General features: G+C 44.3%; 2 protein-coding genes across 4 annotated transcripts; one reads left to right on the top strand and one right to left on the bottom strand.

The window, feature by feature from the left end:
* The first annotated feature begins 869 nt into the window (after positions 1–869).
* LOC136439852 (thiosulfate:glutathione sulfurtransferase-like) lies at positions 870–5,711 on the top strand. Its single transcript, XM_066435484.1, has 6 exons — positions 870–1,005; positions 2,616–2,699; positions 3,526–3,669; positions 4,307–4,469; positions 4,917–4,936; positions 5,090–5,711. Exons 2-6 carry the CDS (start codon positions 2,627–2,629, stop codon positions 5,275–5,277), a joined length of 588 nt encoding a protein of 195 aa, XP_066291581.1. The 5' UTR covers positions 870–1,005; positions 2,616–2,626; the 3' UTR covers positions 5,278–5,711.
* Positions 1,732–25,404, bottom strand: LOC136439851 (alpha-N-acetyl-neuraminyl-2,3-beta-galactosyl-1,3-N-acetyl-galactosaminide alpha-2,6-sialyltransferase-like). Of its 3 annotated transcripts, none has more exons than XM_066435483.1 (8): positions 25,244–25,404; positions 14,655–14,793; positions 12,428–12,708; positions 10,445–10,580; positions 9,944–10,165; positions 9,590–9,697; positions 8,655–9,150; positions 1,732–1,741 (listed from the first exon to the last, which is right to left on the bottom strand). In XM_066435483.1, the coding sequence occupies exons 2-7, from the start codon at positions 14,759–14,761 to the stop codon at positions 8,967–8,969; spliced, it is 1,038 nt and encodes a 345-aa protein (XP_066291580.1). In that variant the 5' UTR covers positions 14,762–14,793; positions 25,244–25,404; the 3' UTR covers positions 1,732–1,741; positions 8,655–8,966. The 3 variants fall into 3 exon arrangements, with proteins under 3 accessions (XP_066291580.1, XP_066291578.1, XP_066291579.1); XM_066435481.1 differs by lacking the exon at positions 25,244–25,404 and adding an exon at positions 23,245–23,275; XM_066435482.1 differs by lacking the exon at positions 25,244–25,404 and adding an exon at positions 15,634–15,868.
* Positions 25,405–26,253: the final 849 nt, after the last annotated feature.

Genomic DNA, 26,253 nt, shown 5'->3' with positions numbered 1-26,253 from the left:
GACATGTGTTAGCGATAAATAGCGGTACTGCAGCTGGTTCAAGCGAGGTGATAGTCTCGACGAAAAAGTGAAAGTGCGTCAGAAATCGAAGTTACGAAACTAGACTTAGGGAGCTGGTTGGGAAGGTAGGAATCAAAGTACCGGTTTTATATGCAGTAAAGACTCATTTTTTTTACTTGAGACAAGCACAGCTTTTAAACCAAGGACACCTGTTTACCTCCCGGCATGCCCCGCGCCTCGCACCTGTCGCGAATTTGTCCAGCTCAGGATGAAAGTCAGGGCTATCGCCATGTTTCCCCTGTAAGTCATCCCTGAATGAACTGGCCTTGCCAAACGTTGCCGGCATTAGGAGGACTATCCCTACCATGTTCCGTAAGTTTGTTTGTTGGCTTCTCGCAAAACGACCCCCACCCCATCTGCTTGGAGCCGTACCGTTATCATTCCTCGAGGTTTGTTTGCTTGCTGGTTGGACGTACAAAACGACCCCACCCTACATCTGCCCGGAGCTGTACCTTTATTATGTCTCCATGTTTGTTTGTTTGCTAACTGTACGTACAAAACGCCCCACCCCCATCTGCTTGGAGCCGTACTTATCATTCCCCGAGGTTTGTTTGTTTGCCAACTCGCACCCCCCATCTGCTTGGAGCCGCACCGTTATCATTCCCCGCGGTTTGTTTGTTTGCCAACTTGCAAAGACATGCACAGACTAGGTGTAACAGACCGTTCGGTGTAATATAACCAGCTGCTACCGGCTATATTGATACAGATACAGAAACTTCTGTACGTACAAAACGCCCCCCCCCCCATCTGCTTGGAGCCGCACCGTTATCATTCCCGCGGGTTGTTTGCTCACGGCAGGGGGACTTTGACCCCCCGCGAACCGTCCGTACAATAGTGCCACGTTGAACCAGCTGGGAGGGAGGGCGCCCGTTTCACCTCCCGGAGCAGCTTCTACTTTCCCGTTAAACTTTCCATCGGACGAGAACTTCACCCACGGGGAGCTTGGTGAGTACTGACCCTACAAGAACCCGGCAACGCTAAATATGGGAGTGGGGCTGATAGTTCAGGAAATACCGGCTACGCTTTAAACAAACTCGTCACCAGCTGATGTTACGAATTACGTGAAATTAAATAGCTCTCCTTATGAATTACACTGTAGTTTTCATCTTACTGAAAGGAGCTACACTCCCTCCCCTTTCCAAGCTTGGTTCATTAGTATCACTGGACCCGAGACATTCGGGGACAATGTTGCCATAAGGAAAGATAAAGTCTGAGGTGATAATTGTTTTCCATATGCATATTCGGAGGGCAGAGGGAACGTTAACGTTAGATATTAAACTTTCAATAACATTGGCCGCGACCTGGTGTGTTTTGGTCGCCCTCTGAGTGCAATAAACAGAACTCCTACGGTATTGAGTTGTAGCAAAAGACACAGTAAATAATGTGACAGGGCGAATACTGATGCCACTTCCAAGTGTAAGAGATATGGATTGATTAAGTTTGCGGGTCTTTGGCGAGATTTCTTCGAGAGCAAAGTTCATCTGCGAACGGACGACCGCAAGCCTGAGCGTTAGCAGAACGAAAGTTCGGGTCTACTGTTAACGTTACAACTTTACTGACACAACAACGTTAATTAACGTACTGAGCCTTCCGTATGGTCCCTTATATGTGTGTAAATTGAAACATAACTTACAATAATTACTTACAAGACATCAATATGAACAAAATGTTTGCCTCTATGCTCAAGTAAAAAAACACTCTTCATCGTATTAATCAGATTATGCCCAGCAAACATGATAAGTTACGATATTTTGGGGAGTATCAAAAATAAAACACACTAAGTCTTGCGCTTCACTATCCTGCAGTTCAGCAGGGGGCGGGGAGGGGGCGTTGTCCCGCGGTGGGCGTGTCGGACATGTTTTGAACAACGACAACAACAAGTGGTTCCCTTCCGGCTTCCGAAGAAAACAATAAACTGACTTGGCATTGGCCCCCTCTATCGGAACAAGACAAAACTGCAGTAAGGAGGACCGTACTGTACAAATGTCAAAGGTGAAGTGTGACCAGTCAGCTGTGAGTCCCGAGCCGAGCCGAGAGGCCGTTCTTGCCAGTCTTCTGGGACGTCCTAGAGTAGAGTAGAGAAGAGAGAGTTAGGTACGAGTTTTTCTCCAGTTTAAACCGCTCCTTGTGGGGTTCTTCTTCGTCTCACTGTCACATTCATGGTTCAGTGTTCTGTGGTTGTACCTGACTGGGTGATCTTCCATCAACCTGTCTCGTCTTGCTCTGAAAGTGTTGACTGAAGATGCTGTAAGCTGTAACAACCTCGTCTCGCAGCCCTTTACATTCTGACGTAACACCTGACACAGGTGGGAAAGTCAAACACACCTGTCGTCCCCTGTACTCAGCACTCCAAGCAGATGTGTGGCACCAGCTTTTCTTGCACTTCTTGTTTTGTGGGAAAGATCTACAAAACACGGAAATATGTGCAAAATCAGCTGGTGTAACACATCTGCTTGGGGATGAGTAGCCAGAGCATGGTGGACAGGACCTGGACTCACCTGTGCACAGGTGTTGACACCTTGTTTACTTCCATGTGTTTGTTTATTTATTTACAGGTGTTGTTTCCATGGCAGCCATGCGGCCGTACCTGCTCCACTGTTTGTTGTTCCTCGCCATCCTTCACCACAGACCCTCATCAGGTGAGTTTGCCCCACAAAATCAAAGCGTTGCTGCATTTTGTTCCCAAATGTTCGACAAAATCTGTTGTGTCTGATGTGCAGTACTTTAGCGAGCAGTAAGGTGGCACTATTGCACTGCGAAGGTGGTGTTGTACATATGTTTTTGAGAAGTGTGAAATTGTCCAGGAGAGGAGTCCTGGCAGGACACCCATAGCCTGACAAATTGCGCTCCTAGTGGCCTCCGGCCGAGAGCTTGTGTAAATACAGGCTAGGACACCCACTGCTGAAAATGAGTGGAATGTGTTTTACCCCCGCCAGGTGAGGGGTCGTGGCAGGACACAGACATGCCCTATAAGGAGCTGAAGGTGGCTGAAAGAGAGTGAAAGTGAATGGAAGAGAGTGAAAGTGACTGAAAGAGAGTGAAAGTGAATGGAAGAGAGTGAAAGTGAATGGAAGAGAGTGAAAGTGAATGAAAGAGTGAAAGTGAATGGAAGAGAGTGAAAGTGACTGAAAGAGAGTGAAAGTGAATGAAAGAGAGTGAAAGTGAATGAAAGAGAGTGAAAGTGACTGAAAGAGAGTGAAAGTGAATGAAAGAGAGTGAAAGTGAATGGAAGAGAGTGAAAGTGAAAGAGAGTGAAAGTGACTGAAAGAGAGTGAAAGTGACTGAAAGAGAGTGAAAGTGAATGAAAGAGAGTGAAAGTGACGGAAAGAGAGTGAAAGTGACTGAAAGAGAGTGAAAGTGACTGAAAGAGAGTGAAAGTGACTGAAAGAGAGTGAAAGTGACTGAAAGAGAGTGAAAGTGACTGAAAGAGAGTGAAAGTGAATGAAATGTCATTTTACCCCCCAGGCTCGGAGTCGTGGCAGGACACGGACATGCCGTACGATGAGCTGAAAGCGAGGCTGGGCGCGGGGACCGTCCGTCTGTTCGACGTGCGGGAGCCGATCGAGCTGGTGGAGGACGGGGAGATACCGGGCGCCGTCAACATTCCACGTAAGTACAAACAAACAAACAAACAAACAAACAAACAAACAAACAAACATACCACGTAAGCACCGGGAGATACCGGGCGCCGTCAACATTCCACGTAAGTACAAACAAACAAACAAACAAACAAACATACCATGTAAGCACCGGGAGATACCAGGCGCCGTCAACATTCCACGTAAGTACAAACAAACAAACAAACAAACAAACAAACAAACAAACAAACAAACAAACATACCACGTAAGGACCGGGAGATACCGGGCGCTGTCAACATTCCACGTAAGTACAAACAAACAAACAAACAAACAAACAAACAAACAAACAAACATACCGCGTAAGTACGGGTCTGTGAAGCCTCAAGGATGTAGCTCAGGTGGTAGCAGCCTCACAGTTGAGCCCCTGGTTCCAATGTGTTGGTAACTTTGAGGTTCCGGAATCGGGGAAAGGCATCCCTAGTTGGGGCTGCACATGTCTTTGGAAAGGGACGTAAAATAGGTGTACCATGTTCGAGGAGGTGCCTCGACACAGCACTACAACAGACTCATTACGTAGATGGGTGCCTACTGTACTGGCTGTCCTTCAGATAAAAACATTAGATGAATATCTGTAGTCGCATGATACTATACCCCTCCTATTCCACAGTTGGAGAGGTTGAGGAGGCGTTCCAGCTGCCCCCTGGCGAGTTTCGGCAGAAGTACAACTGCGAGAAGCCGGGGAAGGACGATGACGACATCGTGACCAGCTGTCTGGCCGGCGTGCGCAGCTTTGATGCCCTCGAGCAACTCCGCAAACTCGGGTTCCACAAGTAAGATATCAGATTACACTCCGCTAACTCGGGTTTCACAAGTAAGATAGCAGATTACACTCCGCTAACTCGGGTTTCACAAGTAAGATATCAGATTACACTCCGCAAACTCGGGTTCCTCAAGTAAGATATCAGATTACACTCCGCAAACTCGGGTTCCTCAAGTAAGATATCAGATTACACTCCGCAAACTCGGGTTCCTCAAGTAAGATATCAGATTACACTCCGCTAACTCGGGTTTCACAAGTAAGATATCAGATTACACTCCGCTAACTCAGGTTCCTCAAGTAAGATATCAGATTACACTCCGCAAACTCGGGTTCCTCAAGTAAGATATCATATTACACTTTGCAAACTCGGGTTTCACGAGTAAAGACTGCTATATAGCTAGGGGTGAAATCTGACCTTAGATAAGTTTTGATGCTTTAATGATGTTTGTGTTTACAGAGTGAAGCACTACCCCGGAGGTTTCCTGGAAAAGTTACAGCTTGTTGATGTTTATGTGTATATTTTATGTTTACAGAGTGAAGCACTATCCCGGAGGTTTCCTGGAAAAGCTGCAGCTGATGTTTATGTGTATATTTATGTTTATGTTTACAGAGTGAAGCACTATCCCGGAGGTTTCATTGAGTGGTCAGAAAACTGCGAACAGGAATGGAAGGCGAAGGATGAAACCAGGAACACCAAAGACCCCATACAGCCCCCCGCACCCGTTGATAAGAGTGAAAATGGGAACACAGAAACCCCCACGGCACCCCCGGCCCCTCCTAACTCAATACCTTCTCCACAAGACAAGACAGAATTGTGATGCCGGTTTGAGATTATAAATAAATCTAATAATGAAAATGAAATATTGGATACTATCAGGACTGCCTCCAGACCCATCCCTACGTCCCAGGTTGGAAATGTTCGTTTTGGGAAAAATATTTCACTGTCCGTCCAAAAATCTGATAAAAGTGTATTTTCGTAAGCTTAAAATGACAGATCTAACATCAAAACATGGGCTCCCCAACAACGGGTGGGATGGAAAAGTGTGAAAGCTGGAGGCAGTCCTGGATGCCATGTACTACAGATATTGTAAATACTGGAAACCAGCTAAGATACTTCCCTAATTTCTTCTTGTACCCTTCAGCAGTAATTCTACTTTGTTGCACACCAAAACTTTGAAATTGTATAAAAGTGAGATTTTAATGAGATTATTTGACCATGGAAAGAGATTTTATAGGAAAATGAAGATCAGGAGTACTCTCCAAGCAGAGGAGTGGGTCCGGCAGGTTTTTGGCGTGTTTTTAGGCGTTTTTGTCGGGCTTTCTACTTTGTCATGGTATCTTTCTATCTTTAACCCACCCAAAAACCCACTCCTCTGCTTGGAGAGTAGATCAGGAGCACAAGATTCCTCTGTGATGTCGTTTCTTCTGTTGGAGTATTAAAGGGCAGCAATTGTACAACTGGAATAAAAATCTACCAGCTGCAAGTCTGAGCTTTTATCTACTCCATTGGGCTGCACCAATCCAGTTTTTGTTCTCGGGCTTGACAAAAAAAAAAGGAAATCAACAGGAAAACAGAATCCGAGGGGAAAGTCTGCTATTCTCCAAGCAGAGGCTTCGATCGAGAGAGGGGTAGTTTTGTCCGGGATTTTAACGTTCCTCTCCTCTCAGGAGGGGTAGTTTTGTCTCAGGAGAGGAACGTTAAAATCCCGGACAAAACTACCCCTCTCTCGATCGAAGCCTCTGCTTGGAGAATAAAAGTCTGCACCTTGTATTGAATATAGTAGCAGCCAGATTCAGATGTTCCTCCCAGCCTTCTGTTTTCATCTTGATCTCTTGCTTAACTTATACTTTAAAATGTTGGAAATAAATTGATGTGGCCGTCTTCAGCTCTCTGTCTTTTCTTCCTTGATTCTTCAGGTGTCAATGGGACTTCCTTTACCTTTACACAAAACAAACAAACCTACTTCAGGTTTCTTTAGCTGAGCTATCTTACTTCAAGAAGCAAACTGAGAAGCACAGACAGCAACTCGTAAGGTTCCAGATAGTTTATTACTCCTGAAAAAGTCACTTTGTACAGATCAGAACGCCGGACACATGGGGAGTTCTTTACTACTCAACACTTAAGACGTCACATTTACAGAACGTCTGCTTTCTCGGAAACAACGTCTTCAGGCTCAGCCTTCCTTAAAGAACATCACTTTCACTTTAATATCCTTCTAAAAATAATTTTACATCTTGGTCTCTGAGAGGCCAAAGCAAGTTTTTGGTGGTTTGCATCACATCAGCTAATCTCCTTTCGTCTGTGATGAAATATTTCTTCACATGTAATAAATTTCTTTTCTATTTTAAGTCTAAGACCGAAACAAACAAAAACTTTTCATGCATCATATTTCTGACCAAATGTACAGAATACAGTTTTTGAGTGAGCTCAGCAGAACAACCAGAAAACAGACGTTTATAAACATTCGAAAACAGTCATGAGAATCTTTGCGATATAGAAAATGCTACAACGGTCATGAATATTTCATAAATAAATAACTTAAACTGTAACACGATACTTCATCTATGTACAACAAGTCAAATACTTCACTTAATATGAATAAATAACAAGGCAACGATTTATATACTTATCAACATTTACAAACTTCTAACTGGAACACAAAAGCAAGTCGGAAAAACATGGAAAGTCTTTTTGACTCAAAGAAAACAACTTTGAAACACATCAAAGTTAAACAAAGGTGAGATAAATAAGATGCAGCGTCATTATGCCACTGATTGGTCACTTAGACATATTCTGGTCCTTCAAAAACTGGTCTTTTTTCTGACTTGCTTTGAAACAAACCACATATAGCCCTGTTAGAAGGGAATGATACATTTCTTAATATTCTCTAGAATTTGGTACAAACTTCCCCAAACTGTTGCAACACGTCAGTCCCTCTGGTACTTGTCATTTAACATCTAACGGGCAATTCAAACTATTGTACATCAAATGCACTGCTCAGCCAATGAAAAGGCTTGTTACAACCCAAATACAGAAAGATTGCAACCAACCAGAGGGCTCGACACAACTGTACCCAAGCAAAGCAAACACACATCTCAAGACTACCACAGACTTACAGAAAGTCATTAAGAAAAGCTTAAGAATACCAAAAAACATTGACTTGTTCCCAAAACCAAAGCTGCCAAGGTCACTACAGCAGAAACAAGGTCAGAGGACAAATGACTCAAGAGTTTGTTTGTTTGTTGGTTGGTGCCAAAGTTTGGAGTAACCTGCGAAAGCGACAGTAAACATTGCTATAGTAACAAAACATCACAGATTGTCTCTCAAAACGCATAGATATTTACATAAACAACAACAGCTCCTTAAGAACTACCAGGGGCTCCTTAAGGAACCTTCTCAGCTCCTTAGCTTTAGGACTGTTCCACCTAGATTCCTGGGGGTGGCTGAGAGATAAAATTTCCATCCAACCCATTCAATAATGGGGAGGTTACATCCTGCCACCCCCTCATAGGAAACTGGATGGACCAGTCCACATCATATGCACAAATATACAATAAGTTTTCCTCAGAAGACTAAGAACAAGTCTCCTTAAATTGCATTATCACCTGCTTAGATCAGTAGCTTTCTTAGAGGTAGTGAAGCAGCTTTAACAGCTCATGTCTCAAACGTTTAAGACATATAAAATGCCACTTTAAGAACAAACATTGCATTATCACGTTGCGACACCTTGGATTGACTTTGAACTTCAGCACAGCACTGTGTAGAGAGTTCTGAGGTTCAACATTTTGGTGTTTTGCTTCTACAATTCTAGGTAATTTTCCTGTCTGTGGAAAATGGGTCTAAATGAAGGGGTAACTTTTGTAGTAGTTTGGCTACCTCTACATGTAGTAAGCTGGCTACCTCTACATGTAGTAAGCTGGCTACCTCTACATGTAGTAAGCTGGCTAACTCTACATGTAGTAAGCTGGCTACCTCTACATGTAGTAAGCTGGCTACCTCTACATGTAGTAAGCTGGCTAACTCTACATGTAGTAAGCTGGCTACCTCTACATGTAGTAAGCTGGCTACCTCTACATGTAGTTGGCTGGCTAACTCTACATGTAGTAAGCTGACTAACTCTACATGTAGTAGGCTGGCTACCACTACATGTAGTAAGCTGGCTAACTCTACATGTAGTAAGCTGGCTACCTCTACATGTTGTCCTGAGTTAGAGCAAAGCTTGCACTGTTTGTGTCCAGCATCGGGCACGAAGGGGTTCCCTCTTTCCGCTAACCCTTCAACGAATCGGAACAAACAACTTGTAACTGTTTTTGTTGCACCTTAACAACTGTCCTGAACACACTAACGGGTGAACACACCCGTTCACAGATGCGCACTGGGTATTTTCTGTCCATCAGGGTAAAAAAGCAGCTGTGCAGGATTGACACTTTGATTTTCAGCCCTCCCCTTCAACCCTAGTGGCTCTCCCCTTGTTCCCTGCCCCTCCCCGTATCGTCTGAACCCCCCCTACACCCATGTGGGCTGGTGGAAGGTGATGTTGTGTGTTGGGGCCCACGTGCGGAATATTCTGCGCTCTGTGAGCAGGCGCTGGCCCTGGCTGCCGGCATCCTCGTGGTACTGGTACATCACACACTCACTCACGCCCCCTGGCGTCCAGTACTGGTATGGCACCTGGCTGTCTGGGTACAGTCTGGGGGGAGAGAGAGACTTGTCAGACTTAGATGGAAACCAGGGGAACTAAAACAATGTATAGTCACATAAGTGTGAGACAACAAGGGAAAGTATGAGGATGAAGAGGCAAATAGGAAGACGGGAAGAGAATAAAGGATGAAAAATTGGGAAAAAGGCTAAGAAAGGGAAGAGAAAAGATGACCACAAAAAGAAATGATGAGAAGTAGCAAATGAAAGGGGAGTGAAATGAAAAAGCAAGGGCAGAAACAGTGAAAGGAGAAGGAACGAAAATACTTTTAAATACTCTTGTTTCTCTTGTCTAGTTTTCATTCTTTTTTGATTTTGCTATACCATTACCCCGATTAAAAATGGTAAGTAAAATGAAGCAATGAAAATTAAAGAATGATGAAGGATAAAAAAAGGATGAAAGAATGATGGAATTAGCAAGTCTCCATTACCTGCAGTAGTTGTGGGGGACCATGCCGTAGACCTGGATGTGCTGACAGCTGTCCATCATCAGCGTCAGGGCGAACCAGCCGGTGGACAGTTCCACTCCGGACTTACTCCTGGGGAGACAGGCAGAGGGCAGGGTTAAAAATGGATATGGATACAGAATATGAAGCAAGACAATCCGAGGTGGCAGACTTCATCCCCACACCAAAGGAATAACATACAGACAAACCAAAAACAATATTTCACTCCCTAATGGTGCGATAAAAGAAAAATAACTGAAAATGAAATTTGACTAAGAAAATTTATGCAGTTGCTTCAATTATTTTGTATCACGTAAAACAACTCAGTTGAAACCTGACCTGGGGATCTGGGTCTGTTTCTCGAACTCTGCGTCGGCGCGCGACTCTGCAGTCTGGGTGAAGCGGTAGAAGTCGACCGTGGAAAACTTCTCGCCCAGCGCTCGCAGCAGCCGGGCCGTGCGGGCGTTCCCGAAGGCGTACTGCGGACCGTGCACGAACACTCCCTGCGGGCCGCGCCCTCCGCCAAGCACAGAGGTCGAGTTCAGGTACAAGTTCGTCAAACTGGAGGGTAAAAAAACAAACAGATTCAGTCACAAATGTTTGTTTGCTGTTTGTACAAAGTTTTACCACAAATCCTGCAGAAGACATATTTGATAACCAGTATGGACATTAAAAATGTCCTGTGGGCTGGATATCATTTTTAAATTGTTTTTTAATATTATCTACACATTATATCCACCAGTTGCAGCATTGTGAAAGATTTCAACATTACCGTTAAGAGTTTCAAACACATCTGTTGTTGATTCAAAACAATAACAAACCCAGAAAGTGATCCCGTACCTTTTGTGTGACACGATCCTCGCTGTTGTTCTCTCCCCGACGTCGCTCTCGTACCCGGCCGTCGGCGCGGCGTTCAGACGGAATACGCAGTCCGCCGCATCGATGTCACTCCCACGAGCGCCGCCTAGCAGCTGGCCTGAGAAGCACAGGAAGAGATATTTCTGTCACTTCAAGGATCTGACATTTTTGTACTGCAGTACTGATACTTATACAACATCAACACAGAAGCTCTCCTGGCATCTTATCCTGACTTGTGGCCAGATTAAGATTTAGCTCAAGGCTGTCTCAAGCTTTAATTCTTTTTCTCCATACCTTTCAATGTTCAGTAGTCCATGTCATTAATTTTCTATTTAAGCTCACATAAATGCTTGTCTATCAATTTCATGTCATGACGATTTTTGTTGACATATGGTGAATTCTCTAGTCCCAACAAGCAAACTTCCGGGTCCTGGAGACAGCCCTGAACACTACAAGTTCAAGACCAACACCTGTCCTTATTTTGCAGTAAGACTGCATCATGAACTGGAGTGACCCAAAGTGCCTGAGGGAATCGGAAGGGGTGGAATTCCAGCCAGGATTCCGCTCAAGACCTCATGACCTGGAGTTAAGGGTTCCATTCCCAAATCCGGGATTAGAACCCAGTCCAGCTGTGTTGTTGTCAACATGGCAGCTTCCCTGGAGCCTAAACCATTTCAGACGTCCTTCCTGACATCCTGACCAACTAAACAGGGACACCTGTGCACGTCTCACATTCCTCGTCTACAAGCCAAATGTCTCAGTGTGTTTTTTTCTTCAAGATAATTCTTTTAAATTTAGCATTATATTCTAAATTTAAATCAAGGGTCAAACAAGTCCACTTTTGGTTGCTGTAGGGTAACTCAAGTGATTGCTGACTTAAGTGGAATGGGGGCCTTACAACTCCAAGGTTTAACCTAGACTCCAAGCTTAGTTCCTAGAATTGATCTTCTGCAAGATTTGACATTCACTATTAAGATGTAGGTGAATCTAATTTGGAAAGTTGAGTTACATAAATTCCATGTGGGGATTTCAAGCCCTGCCAAAGCAATATTATCATCATTCAAAAAATTAACTGTCCACCCCTCTAATCTTGTAGTGGAATGGTCCTCCCTCTGTTTATCAAAAACGATAGAATTTCCCCTGACGTCAGGACTGTAACTAGATTGATTTCCGTGTAATTCCCACAGTTCCTGCCCGTAGTTTGACGTCAGTCCTTCCATCCTGACGTCAAGAACAACTCAGAGACAGACTTACAGACCAACAACAGAGTAAACACAATTAGCTCCGTCCTGTCCTGCCCACAAACCACAGTCACATGAGGCATTTCTCAGTCTCTACAGTAATAAGTGGGTTTATGTAATTGTGAAGGGTATACCGGTAATTGTCTCTCAGACACAAAACAGTGTTTCTGGATGGTTCCTTCGGGATTAAAGGATCAGGTTTGCGTTTCCCTGCTATGCGTGCAATAGGAAATGTGATCTTTTCCCATCTGCTTTGATTGAAACAAGTCCAAGAAGGACCCAAACAAATAGTTTTAATAACATATGCACAATTGTTATATTTCTACAGAAAGATTGTTTTACCTACAGTATAAAACCATTTACTCCTTCACAGATGAGCAATCTGCTTGTAAGTGGTAAATCTAAGCTCAAAAATTAAATGCCCTTCCCCCTTACCCTGGGAAAAGATTCCCTGACAACCATAAAATTCTGATTGACCAGGGATGCTACTAGCAAATGCTTCCAACTGTGACAGCAATTTTGCCCCTCAGGAAGCCTTAGAACGCCCCATTTTGATTGTCAAAACTCCTTTCTGTGGAAGAGTACTGGATGAAACCCACACCATCCCCCTGCTTGGTTACTCTGCTTCCTTGCAATGCCCCATAGTATTTTTCTAGCTTTCCCTGCTTTGGGACATAATCTCACCTGACTTACAGATGTGAACATCACCGGTACAAGTTCTCACCTGAGTTGGAGACGAGTGCGCAGGTGTTGCAGGTGAGCCCGCGGCCCCGCCCGCCCAGCGGCGCGTACATGGGTTCCCTGGGGCCGGTGGAGGGCGCCCAGCGGCCGCGGTGGTAGTCGAGCATCTCCCTGTGGGCGGTGAGCTTGGCGCCGCTGTGCGAGACGGACAGCACGCGGCGGTGCTGGTACTTCTCACGCAGGCTCGGCGACATCGGGTCGACCTCGTGCACGTGGTACGTCTGCCCGCGGATCGTCTTCTTCGTGATGTGCCGCGGCAGGAATCTACGGGAAACACGACAGAGCGGTCAGGTTTGTTTTACATCTTGCAGCTTAAATGAAACAAAGGTGACTTCATAGTAAAGGCAAGTTGGAAGCTCTACTGATATTCATGTTACCAGATGGTTCAATAAAGGTTTTACTTACATTAACTTGATCAGGGTTTTATGCCATTTTAGAGTGTGAATGTGTGCATGTCATAGTGTCTTCAATCTCATCTTAACAAAACACCTGTTCTAAGTTCTAACTTTCTAACATTTTCCAAATTTCTAAGTTAATGGTCTGTGCAGCAGCAACACTGGTTTCAAACTTGTCTAAGTTAAATATGAGATATAAAGTTGCTCAAAAGAGTTCTCTTTGTGTCCCCTACAGTGTCTGTCAGCTGACATTTTTCTCGGAAAAGAAGCTATCAAATCTCTATATAAAGACAACCCAAGTTCATGGCCGCTATCTGAACCCCACTCATGAAGGGGAAGTATCAAGCTTTTTGTTGGCTGAATTTGACTCCACACTTTTTGCTTACATAAATTTTATTTCTAAAAAAAATCACATCCACTTTAAAAATACCAGCCTCATGCCATGAACAGTTTTGCAGTTTTGTCTGTAAGTTCTGACACCCCTCTCCCCTCTCATTGTTTCCCTTGCCGCTATCAGTTCCTCCCTAATCCTGATTGGAGTTGTACGGTCTGCATGATGCAACAGTTGGGCAAGGCTTGCCGTTTAACGACCGGCTCCTTTGTGGACTCGACATGCAAAAATGTGACCCGCCCCCTAACTTAGCCGTCTCTGCAGGGCCCCTAACTTAGCCGTCTCTGCAGGGCCCCTAACTTAGCCGTCTCCGCAGGGGTCCCCACATCAGCACATATATCTACATCATTACTGTCTTGCTTTAAGCTCATTTTTGTGTTGAGATCATCACAGGTCTTTTGAACCTGAGCTACAAACTACAATTATGGTGTCAAGTTTGACAGAGCCGCTGTTACTGTAAAATCAGGGAAGCAAATTGCCAAAGAGCCTTCCATAACCAGTAAATACAATTCGTATTTTCAAATGTCAAGTTCGAAATTTGTTTTGCATACTTTTAATTCTTATGTCTACCTAAACATTTAAGTAAAAACTGGCAGCATGTTTTCCCCTTTGTTGCACCTCTCCCGCCCATGGCCATAGCTGTCTACGTGCGACTAGAAGCACCACAGACACAACAGCGGAAACCTGACAAAAACACTACACAACACAGCTACGTGCGACCAGAAGCACCACAAACACAACAGCAGGAACCTGACAAAAACACTACACAACACAGCTACGTGCGACTAGAAGCACCACAAACACAACAGCAGGAACCTGACAAAAACACTACACAACACAGCTACGTGCGACCAGAAGCACCACAAACACAACAGCGGAAACCTGACAAAAACACTACACAACACAGCTACGTGCGACCAGAAGCACCACAAACACAACAGCGGAAACCTGACAAAAACACTACACAACACAGCTGACACCTGACACGGAACTCACACAAAAACTGTTTTTGTTTCTCTCCTGTAAAAGCCCAAACGACCTTGAGAGTTCAGTAGTGTGTAGACAGAAACATCAATAATATCTTGTTCAGGGCTGAGTACCTCACTGTACCTGTGTGTGTGTGTGCGTGAATGTGTGTGTGTGTGTGTGTGTGTGTGCGTGTGTGTGTGTGTGTGTGTGTGTGTGTGTGTGTGCATGTGTGTGTGTGTGTGTGTGTGTGTGTGTGTGTGTGTGTGTGTGTGTGTGTGTGTGTGTGTGTGTGTGTGTGTGTGTGCATGTGTGTGAGACCACAATGACTCAAGAATGCCTGGGTAGATTATCTTGGCATGTAATGTTGACGAGACCTCGAAACAATTATATTTTGGCCTCCCTAGCGGCTTGTTTACGCTGGCGGCTTGTTTATACTCCGGTTCACGTTCTCTCACCTATGCTGTGGCTTGTCCCCGAATGAGTAGATGGTCAGCATGTACTGGGAGCACACGGCCATCAGCAGCAGGGCTCCGAACGCCTGCGCAACCTTCGATATCGTCATGGTGATCGGATGAGTCTCCCTGGCAACCAAACCTGGAACACAAATGTTTATGAAGGTTAGGCATCGAATATACGGAGGATGAGAATTTTAACTGGGGACAAAAAAAACAGAATTGTGGACATTCACTTGTGTTTGAAAGTTTAAAACACACTTTCTGTGGAAACTCCACAACTTTTATGCACTCCAATCTGGTCCAAACCACTGATACTTTAGAGGGAATGAAGAAAAGACTTTGTCCTTCCAGTTTCCGTCTTCCTCAACACTTTCCTTTCCCAAGGCAGAAGCCTCCATCACATTAAAACCCTCTGCAACTTTGTCTATTGTTGCATAAGTTCTGGTAGTACAACTCTACTAAGAGAGCTAGTTAAAGTGTTGGGTCCCAGACTGGGTGTAACAGCACTGCTGACCCAGGTACCCAGACTGGGTGTAACATCACTGCTGACCCAGGTACCCATGTTAGGTCCCGGACTGGGTGTAACAGCACTGCTGACCCAGGTACCCAGACTGGGTGTAACAGCACTGCTGACCCAGGTACCCAGACTGGGTGTAACAGCACTGCTGACCCAGGTACCCAGACTGGGTGTAACAGCACTGCTGACCCAGGTACCCAGACTGGGTGTAACAGCACTGCTGACCCAGGTACCCAGACTGGGTGTAACAGCACTGCTGACCCAGGTACCCGAACTGGGTGTAACAGCACTGCTGACCCAGGTACCCGGACTGGGTGTAACAGCACTGCCGAGCCAGGTACACATCCGCAGAATGGGAACAGGACTGCAGATGTAGAGACCAGCGGATGATGATGAGGATGATGATGATGATGATAAAAGGAGCTGCTGCTGATTGGACGACAAACAGCCTATCTATCCTACCCATCATGCTCTGTGAGCTGAGCTGCTGATTGGCTGGTTAGCGACCAGCTGTTGCAACACGCAGCCAACGACCGATACTATATTTCCTACCCTCAAACCATCAAAGGGTCACTGAACTCTTGAGTAAACATGCCGGCAGCACCCAGGAAATAAAAACTAAAAATAATGTCACTGCTGATGTATTTGGATTCCAATCTTGCTGAAAGCAAGCAACCAATATCTTTTGAACCATCTAAAGGGTTTTTTCTAATCTGTATAAACATGCCGATAGCAATGGCTGCAAAACTCTGTTCCTCTAGATTCATATTCTCTGGTCATACTGAATTCACACTCATACTTTACTGAACTGGCTGATGCAATGTGTAGCCAAGAAATAGTTTTCCTCTTGGTTCAGCTTCATCACAAGGGAACTTCCGAGTAACCGTGCCAGACAGGGAAGTTTCACTCCCCACGGAAATAAAACTTAAAAAAGACAGTAATCTAAATGCAGATTCCTATTTTATATTCAAGCTGTTTTTATAGTCCTGACTGGCTGATGCAACATGCGGCCAATATTTCCTCAACCTCCACAAAGAGCAAATGTAAGTTCAGTGCCAGTCAGCTTCTAAGAACAAAACGGCAGTTGCGTCACGATTCCTGATTCCGTATTCATCCTGCGTCCCATTGTACATGTGTCAGGCTGATGCAACATACAGCCAACAGCATGCACCTTTCCACTAAGTCTTTGTACAGTTGTTGCACTTGAAAAGAATATCAGTCAGGAAAAAACAATCAAACAAAGGAAAAGCCAATCCCACTTCCTATTCTGCATTCACACCGAGTTCCTATATCTATAACAAGAAGCCTGCATCACGTGATCAATATAACTGTGCAACCAGCAGCCAACGACTTACATTTTCTACCTTATTTAGCACCATTGAAAACAAGATGCTGTACTTCCAAGCTTAGTGACAGTCAGGCAACAAAAACTTGTCAAAAATATGGTTGTGGATTTTATTTTAATTCCTTTCAGCTCTCAAGCCTCATTCATATTCATCTGAAGTACAGCCAGTAGGTACCCATCTCAGAGTAATTAGGCTGTTGTAGAGCCTTTTAATGTGCTCAAGGCACCTCCTTGAACATGGCCCCCATTGTACGTCCCTTCTGAAAAACGAATGCAGCTCCAACCAGGATGGCCTTCCCCAGATTAGAACTTGGGTCTCCCAGGTACTAACTAATTGTAACCAGGGATAACATTCAGCTGATGTAATGTGGTCGAGTATTTCCTCCTCCTGAGTCAAACCATCCTCAGGGATTCCAGTTCCCAAGGAGTCGTGCCCCACAGACCCATGTAAACACACGTGTGTGGACACTGCATATACACACCCACACCTTCTTAAGGAAGTACACACACTTCCACTTGACCTGAGACCTTGTGAACACAAACACACACCCTTACATCCCAGACATAGCCAAGACGTATCGGGTTACATGTGGGGAAAGTTAGCAGAACACTTCCCTTCCCCAGTTCTCCAGACAAAACAACTCAGACTGACAGCGGCATGACCCATCACACTCGTGCACTGTCAACCACAAAGGCACAGTTATAGGGATATGGTTTTCCTTGGGAACCTTACTTTTGGTATAGTCTAAGGGTTAAAATCCTTAGTTAAACTTAGTTTTATGAGAAATGGAAATGGATCATCATCTTTCATTCCAGAAAATTGATTGAACTGCCCGTTCTCTAACACCGCAAAAGTCATGATTTAAAAAAAAGACGGCTGTGATTGTTCATCTCAGTACCAACATTTTCATATACCCAAGACCGCACCAGCGCTTTGTGATGATGGTGTCAGTCAGCAATGTGTATATTTACTGGGAGATTCTGTATCCGATATTGCTCCTGCTAATGGTTACTGTGTAACAAAGTTCTCTAAAGCCAGAGTTCCTGTGATGATGGTGTCAGTCAAGGATGTCGATATTTACTGGGAAATTCCGTAGGACATTAGGAGCGGCCGTACTTCAGCCTGATTCCACGACACATTCCTGTGCTAATATTATTAACCCATTCCAAGCAGAAACTCACGTATATCATGGCTGTATCACTCGGTATATCACAGCTCTGTCAGTATGATATGTGTGGCTGTATGTGACACTCCCTGCATGCCTGGCAAGGCTGTATTTAGACCTACCAGCACTTCTGTAGGTTCTGCTCAGGGATGAAACTTTCACTTGGATATTCACGGTTTGGACGAGTGAAAGTACTACTGTTGGCAGCCATGGAATGACTCTTTGGTTGGACTCAAGTTCAAGTTGAAAGGATACCAAATTGCAACATTCATAGCCATAGCCTGAACCTCGCCAGTTCAAAACACCCTTTCCAGTCTCCGCTATGGAGCACGCAGAAGTGCAGCTGATCCACAACACGTGATGGAAGGCAGCAGTAACATGTGGGCTCAGCTACAAACTGCTCTGTAACACTGATCTCTTACAGGCAGCGAGTAACTAACTCTTACTGGGTCACAGAAACTACAGGCAGTAACTAATAATAACTCATACTGGGTACCGGAAAGCAGCTGAGAATCAAAACAGACAACAGTTCATGACTGGGAACCGAGCAGATTCATTTTACCAAGGAATGAAAGATGTTTGATTTTAAACCTCCTTTATTTTACAGACCATTTAAGTTCTAACTTCACGACCCAATATTTCGTTTCTTTTAAACTTTGTGTATTCAAGAGAAGCTCAAATTAGCCTGCAGGTCACTTTTCGTTGAGCTCATGAGATGCTCCCTCCACGCTGTGCCACATGTTGGCTGAGTTCCAGGCCGGCTGCTCGGTCCCAACCCGACTCTGATCTTTTACAGCCAACATTTCATGGGTCATGAGAACAGCTCAGGCCAGAACTGACTGGGAGCCAAACAGACCAGCGGTATGCTCCTCCTGACCAACTAACTCAAGCACCAAATAATACAGCTGGGTTTCCCTTCTGTTCAACTGACAGCCAGGAAAACTACGGGCTGGCAGGCGGCTTGGTTCTGTCACTTGATGTCATCCCTTTCCACACACCTGCTACTGTAACAGTTGGCTAGCTGCAGCTTATTACAGCCCTTATTGTACTGTATCAGTGATTAGGATGTTATATCAAAATGTATGCTAGCCCTTATTGTATTGTATTATTCATTAGGATGTTTTATTCTATACTTCTACTTTGTATTATGTTTATGTATTATGTTTACGAATTCTTGCCATACTTTGTACCATGTACAATTGTTGTGCAATAAAGTTCTTCTATTACAGAGCACCTGCTCATTGAACTGTTTTTAACTTCCACTTTCTGCTGATCGACTACTTGTACTTGACAGTAGGTATGGCATAACTGTGGGTGAGCCATCTCGAGGTGTCACACATCAGTTCAGTACAGAAAGTACAGCAACAAGGTGCTGAAATGGACTGATATTGTCCTGAGTCCTGTGATGTGTTTCAAGGACAGTTTATCATGTTTGTGTTTGACAACCTGACACACAGGCCTGACAGTGAAGGATGGGACCCCACTTGTGTTATTATTCATTATATGTAAGTAGGACATTAATATGTCTCCATATATTCCAGCCTCCCTCAGGCAAGCAGCAGACAAGGCTGTGATATATGTGACCACTTGTGCTGTATGTAAGTCGGACATTTATGTCTCCATATATCTTCCCTTCACAGCAGATAACATTGAGGGTGGACGGCTGGACCGTTTAAGTCAGAATGACATCTATGTTTCCATTTTCCACCCTACCCGACAGTCGACAGACAACACTGCAGATGTACATGAATCGAAATGCTTGTGTTAAGTAGGACATTTATTTCTCCATTTATCTTCCAACTTTCCCTTAAGGTAGACGACAGACAACACCGATGATGTACATGTAAGACTAAGGGGCCACTTGTGTTACTAAGGGCATGTTTGACAGTTCACTCACTCACTCACTCATGACCCATGGCCTGTTGACAGTTTGACAGTCTGACCATTTGACAGTTCAGTCTCCAAAAATACTCTCCATATAACCCAGCTTCAGGCAGATTACAGACAACAGTGTGGAAACCCTCTTCACGTGAGAGCCACGTGCCAGCCGGGGTTCAGCACAAGATGTCACATGACTGATGGACAATATCGGACTACTTTTAGTGCCTATGACCTTAAGTGGCGCAAATTCGTTCAGTAAGCAGCATAACTTACACTGTTACAGTGGCACAACAGAGGACTGCACACAGCCCACAAATACTCATACACCCCACGTATAAAGTTAACTACAAGGGTGAAAAATGTACCATTTCTCCCAGTTTTTCTTTAATGTGGCGGTCTAATGTACTATGCAGAATGAAGACAGTTAACATCACAGATATGATAAGAGTTTAAGACCTGTAAAGGTGGCGAGTTGTTCAGACTACTCAACCCTTACCGCAAAATCAAGTTAAGAACTAGAGCTTAGTCAGAAAATTGTCTTTTCGACATTCTTATCCTGCCTTTACAATATCAAGCTTTATACAACGTTATCATGTAGGGTCCAGCTTGTTTGTCTCTTTGCCCACTGAAATAATGCAATACAAAAAAGTTGCAATACAAAAAAGTCAACCCTACATCTGCTTGGAGATAACTGAGTCAGACTATCCAGCAGAGTTAGGGCGGGGATGACACCGTGACAACCATTTATCAAGCTATCGCCATGGTAACGGGACCATCTGGGACCGCCATAAATCACCAGTACTTGTCTGTTCCTCACATGACTGCCCCAGTCTTGCATCACATGACTGCCCAAGTCTTGCATCATCCCGGGGAAATCATTTTACCTTCAGAATTTCATCATACATGAAGCCAGACATGTGCCTCTCATTTTGCTGCAGCTTGTCATGTCAAAATTAAATCAAATGTGACATGAATCTTTCTCTGTTGTGTCAGAACTCAAAATGTTCATTTGAAAATACACTTAGGACAGTTCTTTCAATTTCTCTTTTCTTTCCAAAGCTAGTATAAGATACCATTTTCACCCGACGTCTTGTGAAAGCAGACAATTGCTAAATGGTTGAAGGCTAAACACCTTCCACTAAGTGTAACAAAGGTAATAATATCAGAGCTTGTAAGAAGTAAGAATGTACCTGCTATAGTGCCACTGCCAAATGTAACACAGGCGATACATGTATGTCTACATAAGCCAATGTACCTGCTATAGTGCCACATGTAACACAGGCGATACATGTATGTCTACATAAGGAAAGCATTCATCATACACTCCACTGGCCTGGCTGAGAGGGACATGTTGTTACAGGGCACAAGGCTCTCTATCAACAAACTTAGATTTATGTAGGATAAGATTTATTCTTCCATTCATTTTGTGCTGTCTGTTAAAGCTGGACATGTTTGTTCAGGGCACAAGGCTGGACTACAGGGACAGTCCTGGCCATCCATTAGAACTGTCCAGTGTGACAGGCCTGCCTGCTAACATGTCTGCTACCACACTGCATGGGCAGTAGGGCCATCCATCTAACAACTGTCCAGTGTGACAGCCATGGAAAATACAGCAGGGGAGGCTTAGCTACTGTGTGAGTGGCTACTGTGTGAGTGGCTACTGTACAAATCCTAGACTCAAGTCAAGAGACAGTGTGGTGTAACCAGTGTAGCAGCCATGTGGCTACTGCATACTTAGTTAATATGTCTTCTTCTTCTTCTTGGTAGTTCTTCTTAGTGTGTTGCTCATTCACGGGGGTGTGACCTCTTGTGGCTTGATACTACATGTAGGTGTGTGGCAACTATAATATTATAGGTGTACCCAACCTGTGAGTGGCAACTGTATGTAGCACACAAGCCTGGAAGCTGGAAGTAGCCACTAACAGACTGATTAATCCATTTTGAGTGTTCATCCATCTAACCCCAGTCTAATGTGACAGCACCAGTGGCTACTGTGTGAGACAGACACTAAATAGTGACTGCCCAGTGGCTAAGTTGTATATCATTCAGTCTGGCAGTTAGTAAACAGAGTCTGGACTACAGACACAGCAGTTAGTAAACAGAGTCTGGACTACAGAGTACAGACACAAGGCCACATCCTGCATGCATTTCCAAGACTGACAACAAAGGGCTTGACTTGGAGGACAACTTGCTATGTTAACTCTCTGAAACTGTGTGCACTACTATGGTGTACACTTTCCCCTCAGACTCTACATGTACTTTCATGTTGCTGTTCCAGTTCAGTATCATTTTCCAAGAACCAACTCATTAAATCCTGTGGTCGTGTGTCCATAGGGCTGAGAAGCCTGTGTCACAGTGTGTGTTTTCTTGGACTTTCTGGTACCAGAGTCCACACTCACAACCAAACAAACAGAGGAGGAAAACTTGGATGAAGTTCAAATATTTTCACACCAGTTCCAAAACATACAAAATGTAATGCAGGTGGCATTGTTTCCTCAGAAAATGCTTCCATTACATTTGACGGGTAGCCAAAATTCCAACAGAAAATTGGCACAACTTCAAAAATGTATGCCAAAACCCACAAAACTCAATGCCAGTGTTATCACTTGGTGCGAAAATATTTATTTTTCATGCCTGCCAAAAACACTTGATATCACTCTTGTTGTGGGTAATATATAACAGCACTTGCTGTAAGTGGGTAAACTACAGGTTTGTAATGACAGTAGAGCGCTCAGAGGGGATTATAGGACTCCTGGCACGTAGTCAACACCTAAGAACAAAAGTTGTTTTCCGTTTGGGGGACATCTTGACAGGAAAACCGCCGGGGGCAGGTGTATCGCATTACAGCCGCACAAAGACGGTTCGGCGGCCGTAACATCGCGGTAAACAGGTCCCCGTGACGTCAGCTTTGTTTTGCTCGCTTGGCGCGAAGAAAAACGCGGCAAAGCTGTTCACGACCCGGACAACCTTTCATTGATGTAGTGATAGGAAAAATACTGAAGGATTTTTCAAAACAAAGAAATTAGGTGGAATTTGGGTTGATTTCTGGGAACTCGTTTTTCACAACATGTTTAACAAGTACTGAAGTAGGTTCTGACCTCCGTTTGAACCAGGTTTAAGTGTTAAATTGATCAGAAAACAGAGTAATAGAAACCCTGGAGGCTCCCGCTAAAAACACCTACACGGCCAAGCCCCTGTTTATAACAATGGGCAACAATGCACACCTGTATCACACCTGTATCAACCAAGGACAGGTAGACAGGGTGGGGAGGACTAGTCACTAATTGAAAAAAGCAGGCTACATGTAATTCAGAAAAAAAAACATTAAAACCGTTGCAGTCATATATCTACATGATACCGTATTACACAGGAAGATTCTCGTTTTTAAGCCATAGTTTTGTCTTACATCACAACACACCTCCACAAGTCATAATTACCAGAAATCAGCCAGGCTTAGAAACTTAACACTTTTTACTCCAACAATCCTGGGTGAACATGGCATATAATTCCTCACATGAACTGAGCAACATCCGAGAGAATAACAAGAGTTCTGTTGGCCTCTGGTTCCAACATGACCCAATTTAAATTTTTAGTTGGGTTTCTTTCTGCTGTTCCAAGCTGTATCTAAACTTAATGTTTGTAAACCACCATTTCGAGGAAAAGTCTAACATTACATCCTACCTTTTAGTCTGTCCATCACTCTGGAACAGTTTGGAGAGAGAGTTTTATAGCCGGGGGTCTTTTTAAGGATTAGAGACGGCCAGTGGCTAAATATGGGACAACAATGTCAGGAATTTGTCAGCTTCCATGGACAGGCTGTCAGACATGGGAGGGTGCAACACTAACCTGCCTACTGCTAATATCTACTGACAAAGACTTTGCAATCCTGTAGTTGACATCATCATCGGTAAAACAGCCAAACTCCGGCTTGCCCTGGTCTGCCATGTTGGGGTTGTGATAATTTGTGACTCATCACAAAAGGACTGGAGAAAAGCCTTTTTTCACACCAGGCTGAGTCATTCTGGCTGAGTAGAGTAGAGTTGTCTGTTTGACAACTGTCTGTCATGTTAGCCGCCCCCCTACCGGATTTAGGAGGATTATCGCCAGGGAGGGGGGCGCTTGTGAGGGAGGGGGTGTTGGGAACTTGGCCAAACCAAGCGGACAGCCACCAGGGAAAATGTGGGATATCTTGGCAACAAACTGGTCTAGACAGTTGGACCACAGAGTCAGCCTGGCACAAAATTGGTCAGCGGGACATGAAAATCTGTCCCCCTAACTGTGATCTGGAAAATTGACCAGTATGTGATTAGCAGATTAAGGGTTCTTAAGGTTAAATGTTGAACATATTGAAGACAGAGCCTCCCCACTACACTACAGCGCTGGGACTTTCAGTCCTGGCCCTAGGAACTGGTATTCTTATATCTATCTGCAAAAATCTACAAATGTGTGATTTCTGGATTAAGGATGTGAAGCAGTGTAGGGGAAACTGTTCCCAGGGAATTTCACTTGATATCTTTGCATCACACTTGGAGCTTTTTAACCGCCTTGCTAGGACTGGGGAAGTCCAGCCAGGATCCTTGGTAAGGAAATATGGACACAGGAGAAGTCATCTGGGGTGCCAGTTCCCTTTCCCGACAGACAATTAATCAATCAACAGCTGACACCTCAAACAAACCCTGGCAGAACATATATAAAACAATATCACAAACGACAATTATTATAGGTAACTTTACTTATCTAACGTAAATGTTAAAGAGAAATAGTACCTAAAAAGTCCGCCCGAATCAACCGTGTGTGTGGTTACGGCCAGCGGACGGAAATAGCCCGCATGGCCAAAATAAGACTTCCAGCCTCCCGCTACCGAAAGCAGAAGCCATTTCCGACAGTTCTTCCCCCGACAACCTCTTATGGAAACTTCCAGCGTTAGGAAAACGGCATGTTTGGAACGAAACTTTCCCGCCATATTCGCGCCATGAAAACGACCTTGTTAGTTTTGTAAACAAAAACAAAACATAAGGGGCGCGCGCATAATAACAACGGCACTGAAAGAAACTAAAAACCATCGCCCTTCGATACTCCGGCAAAGCTACAGGTTTTCCATTCCCTGATTTTACCACAATAACAATTCATCTTTAAAAAAAAAACAGTGGGACTTCAGTAGCACGGATGTACACAAAACAGCAGAAACGGCCCGACGAATATGACGCTATAACAACCACTTGCCCACGCACAGCGACACGACCACCGGACGTGGCTGTTTTTCTCCATTTCTACCCGCTTCAATACACAGCAAAATCGCCCCGTTCTTCGATGGATTATTTGAAATAAAGGAGTTAATTTTTACCGACAACTTGGAATTATTCTCAATGGTAACCTTATATCTTATGATCACATTCCATTCATGACCAGGTGTGAGGTGCGAAAATTGGTCTGGAAGCTTGGAAAATTAACATTGACAATCCTTTCCTACGTTAAACGTTACGATCAATAACTTATGATATCACAAAGTGGAAAAGAAGAATTAATTTTAGTGATATCCGTTTCTATACGGCAAAAGCGTGCCTTGTAGACGCCCCAAACAAGTGTTGCTAACGTGTGTTTACATGCGGAAATTACAGAAAAACGCGTTTCTACCCGACAAAACAAGCCTGAGACATACCAAGTGTCGAGAGAGGCTTACCTGTAAGACACAGTCGGTTCTGTGGTGTCCTGAGTATTTCTGAGTCGGCGAAAGCTCCGCAGAAGGAATATGTGTTCTCGGCTCGCTCCTTTGTACGGAATGGGACATGCAGGAGTGGCGGCGCACATGGCTACGGTGTTCACGTGAACAGCGCGTGGACAAACACCGCCCAGCGCGTGATACACGGCGACAGAACGTACAACACGCTTATGAATAAAATCTTTTACAACATTATCGTCACATACAACCTCTATCTATTACAATTTTCCAACAGCAAACATTATTTTGTCTCACAAAATGCATTCATTTGTTAGATTTTATCTTTCCTGACGAAATATGATATTTCCTGCGGACCATAACACTCGTTCTGTCGCCCTGCAGCGCGTGATCGGCGGGTGGAATTTGCGGCATGCGGAGATTTTCGCGCCAAAACCGACGTCAGCACTTCCGGTGTTGCCCACTGCTGATATCAGATCTGACTCAGCCCGGGAGTCTCGCTCACAGACTACGGTTGGTGGGGATAGTACTTGAGATTTTCACTGATTTATATACGTTCTTCTTGTTTCTTCTATTTTCTGCTGGTGTAGAAATACTCAGAGTAAGAGAAAATAATATCTAACGAAAAATTGTTAGTGACACGGAATGAATTAGGCATTGAAACAAAGTACAATGTTAACCACCGTTGCTTGAGGGGACTGCAGCGGAGGCTATCGTCAGCCGTGCTGAGGACATGTGACATGCAGATCGCTTTGTTTGGGCACTCATGATGGGGCACCAGAATTTCGGTGTTATTTGCAGAAGGAAATAGAGCGACTGGTTAACGTTACCCTACTTTGCACTTACTCAGGTAAGGTATTAAACGTTAAGTGAACAAAAACAAAAGTGTATGTCGACTTATCATATTTTCCGAATGAATGGCCAAAAGTGTGGTGTAGGGGCCCCTGATGCTGACCTTGAAATTCTTGTTCTTGGACAAAGCCATGTGATCTTGAAATGGTTTGCCCTCTTTT

This window comes from Branchiostoma lanceolatum, chromosome 8 (genome assembly GCF_035083965.1).
Source record: "Branchiostoma lanceolatum isolate klBraLanc5 chromosome 8, klBraLanc5.hap2, whole genome shotgun sequence".
NCBI classification, from domain to species: Eukaryota; Metazoa; Chordata; class Leptocardii; order Amphioxiformes; family Branchiostomatidae; genus Branchiostoma; species Branchiostoma lanceolatum.
The sequence above is the reverse complement of the archived record's forward strand: the minus strand, read 5'-3'. Positions and strand labels throughout refer to the sequence as shown.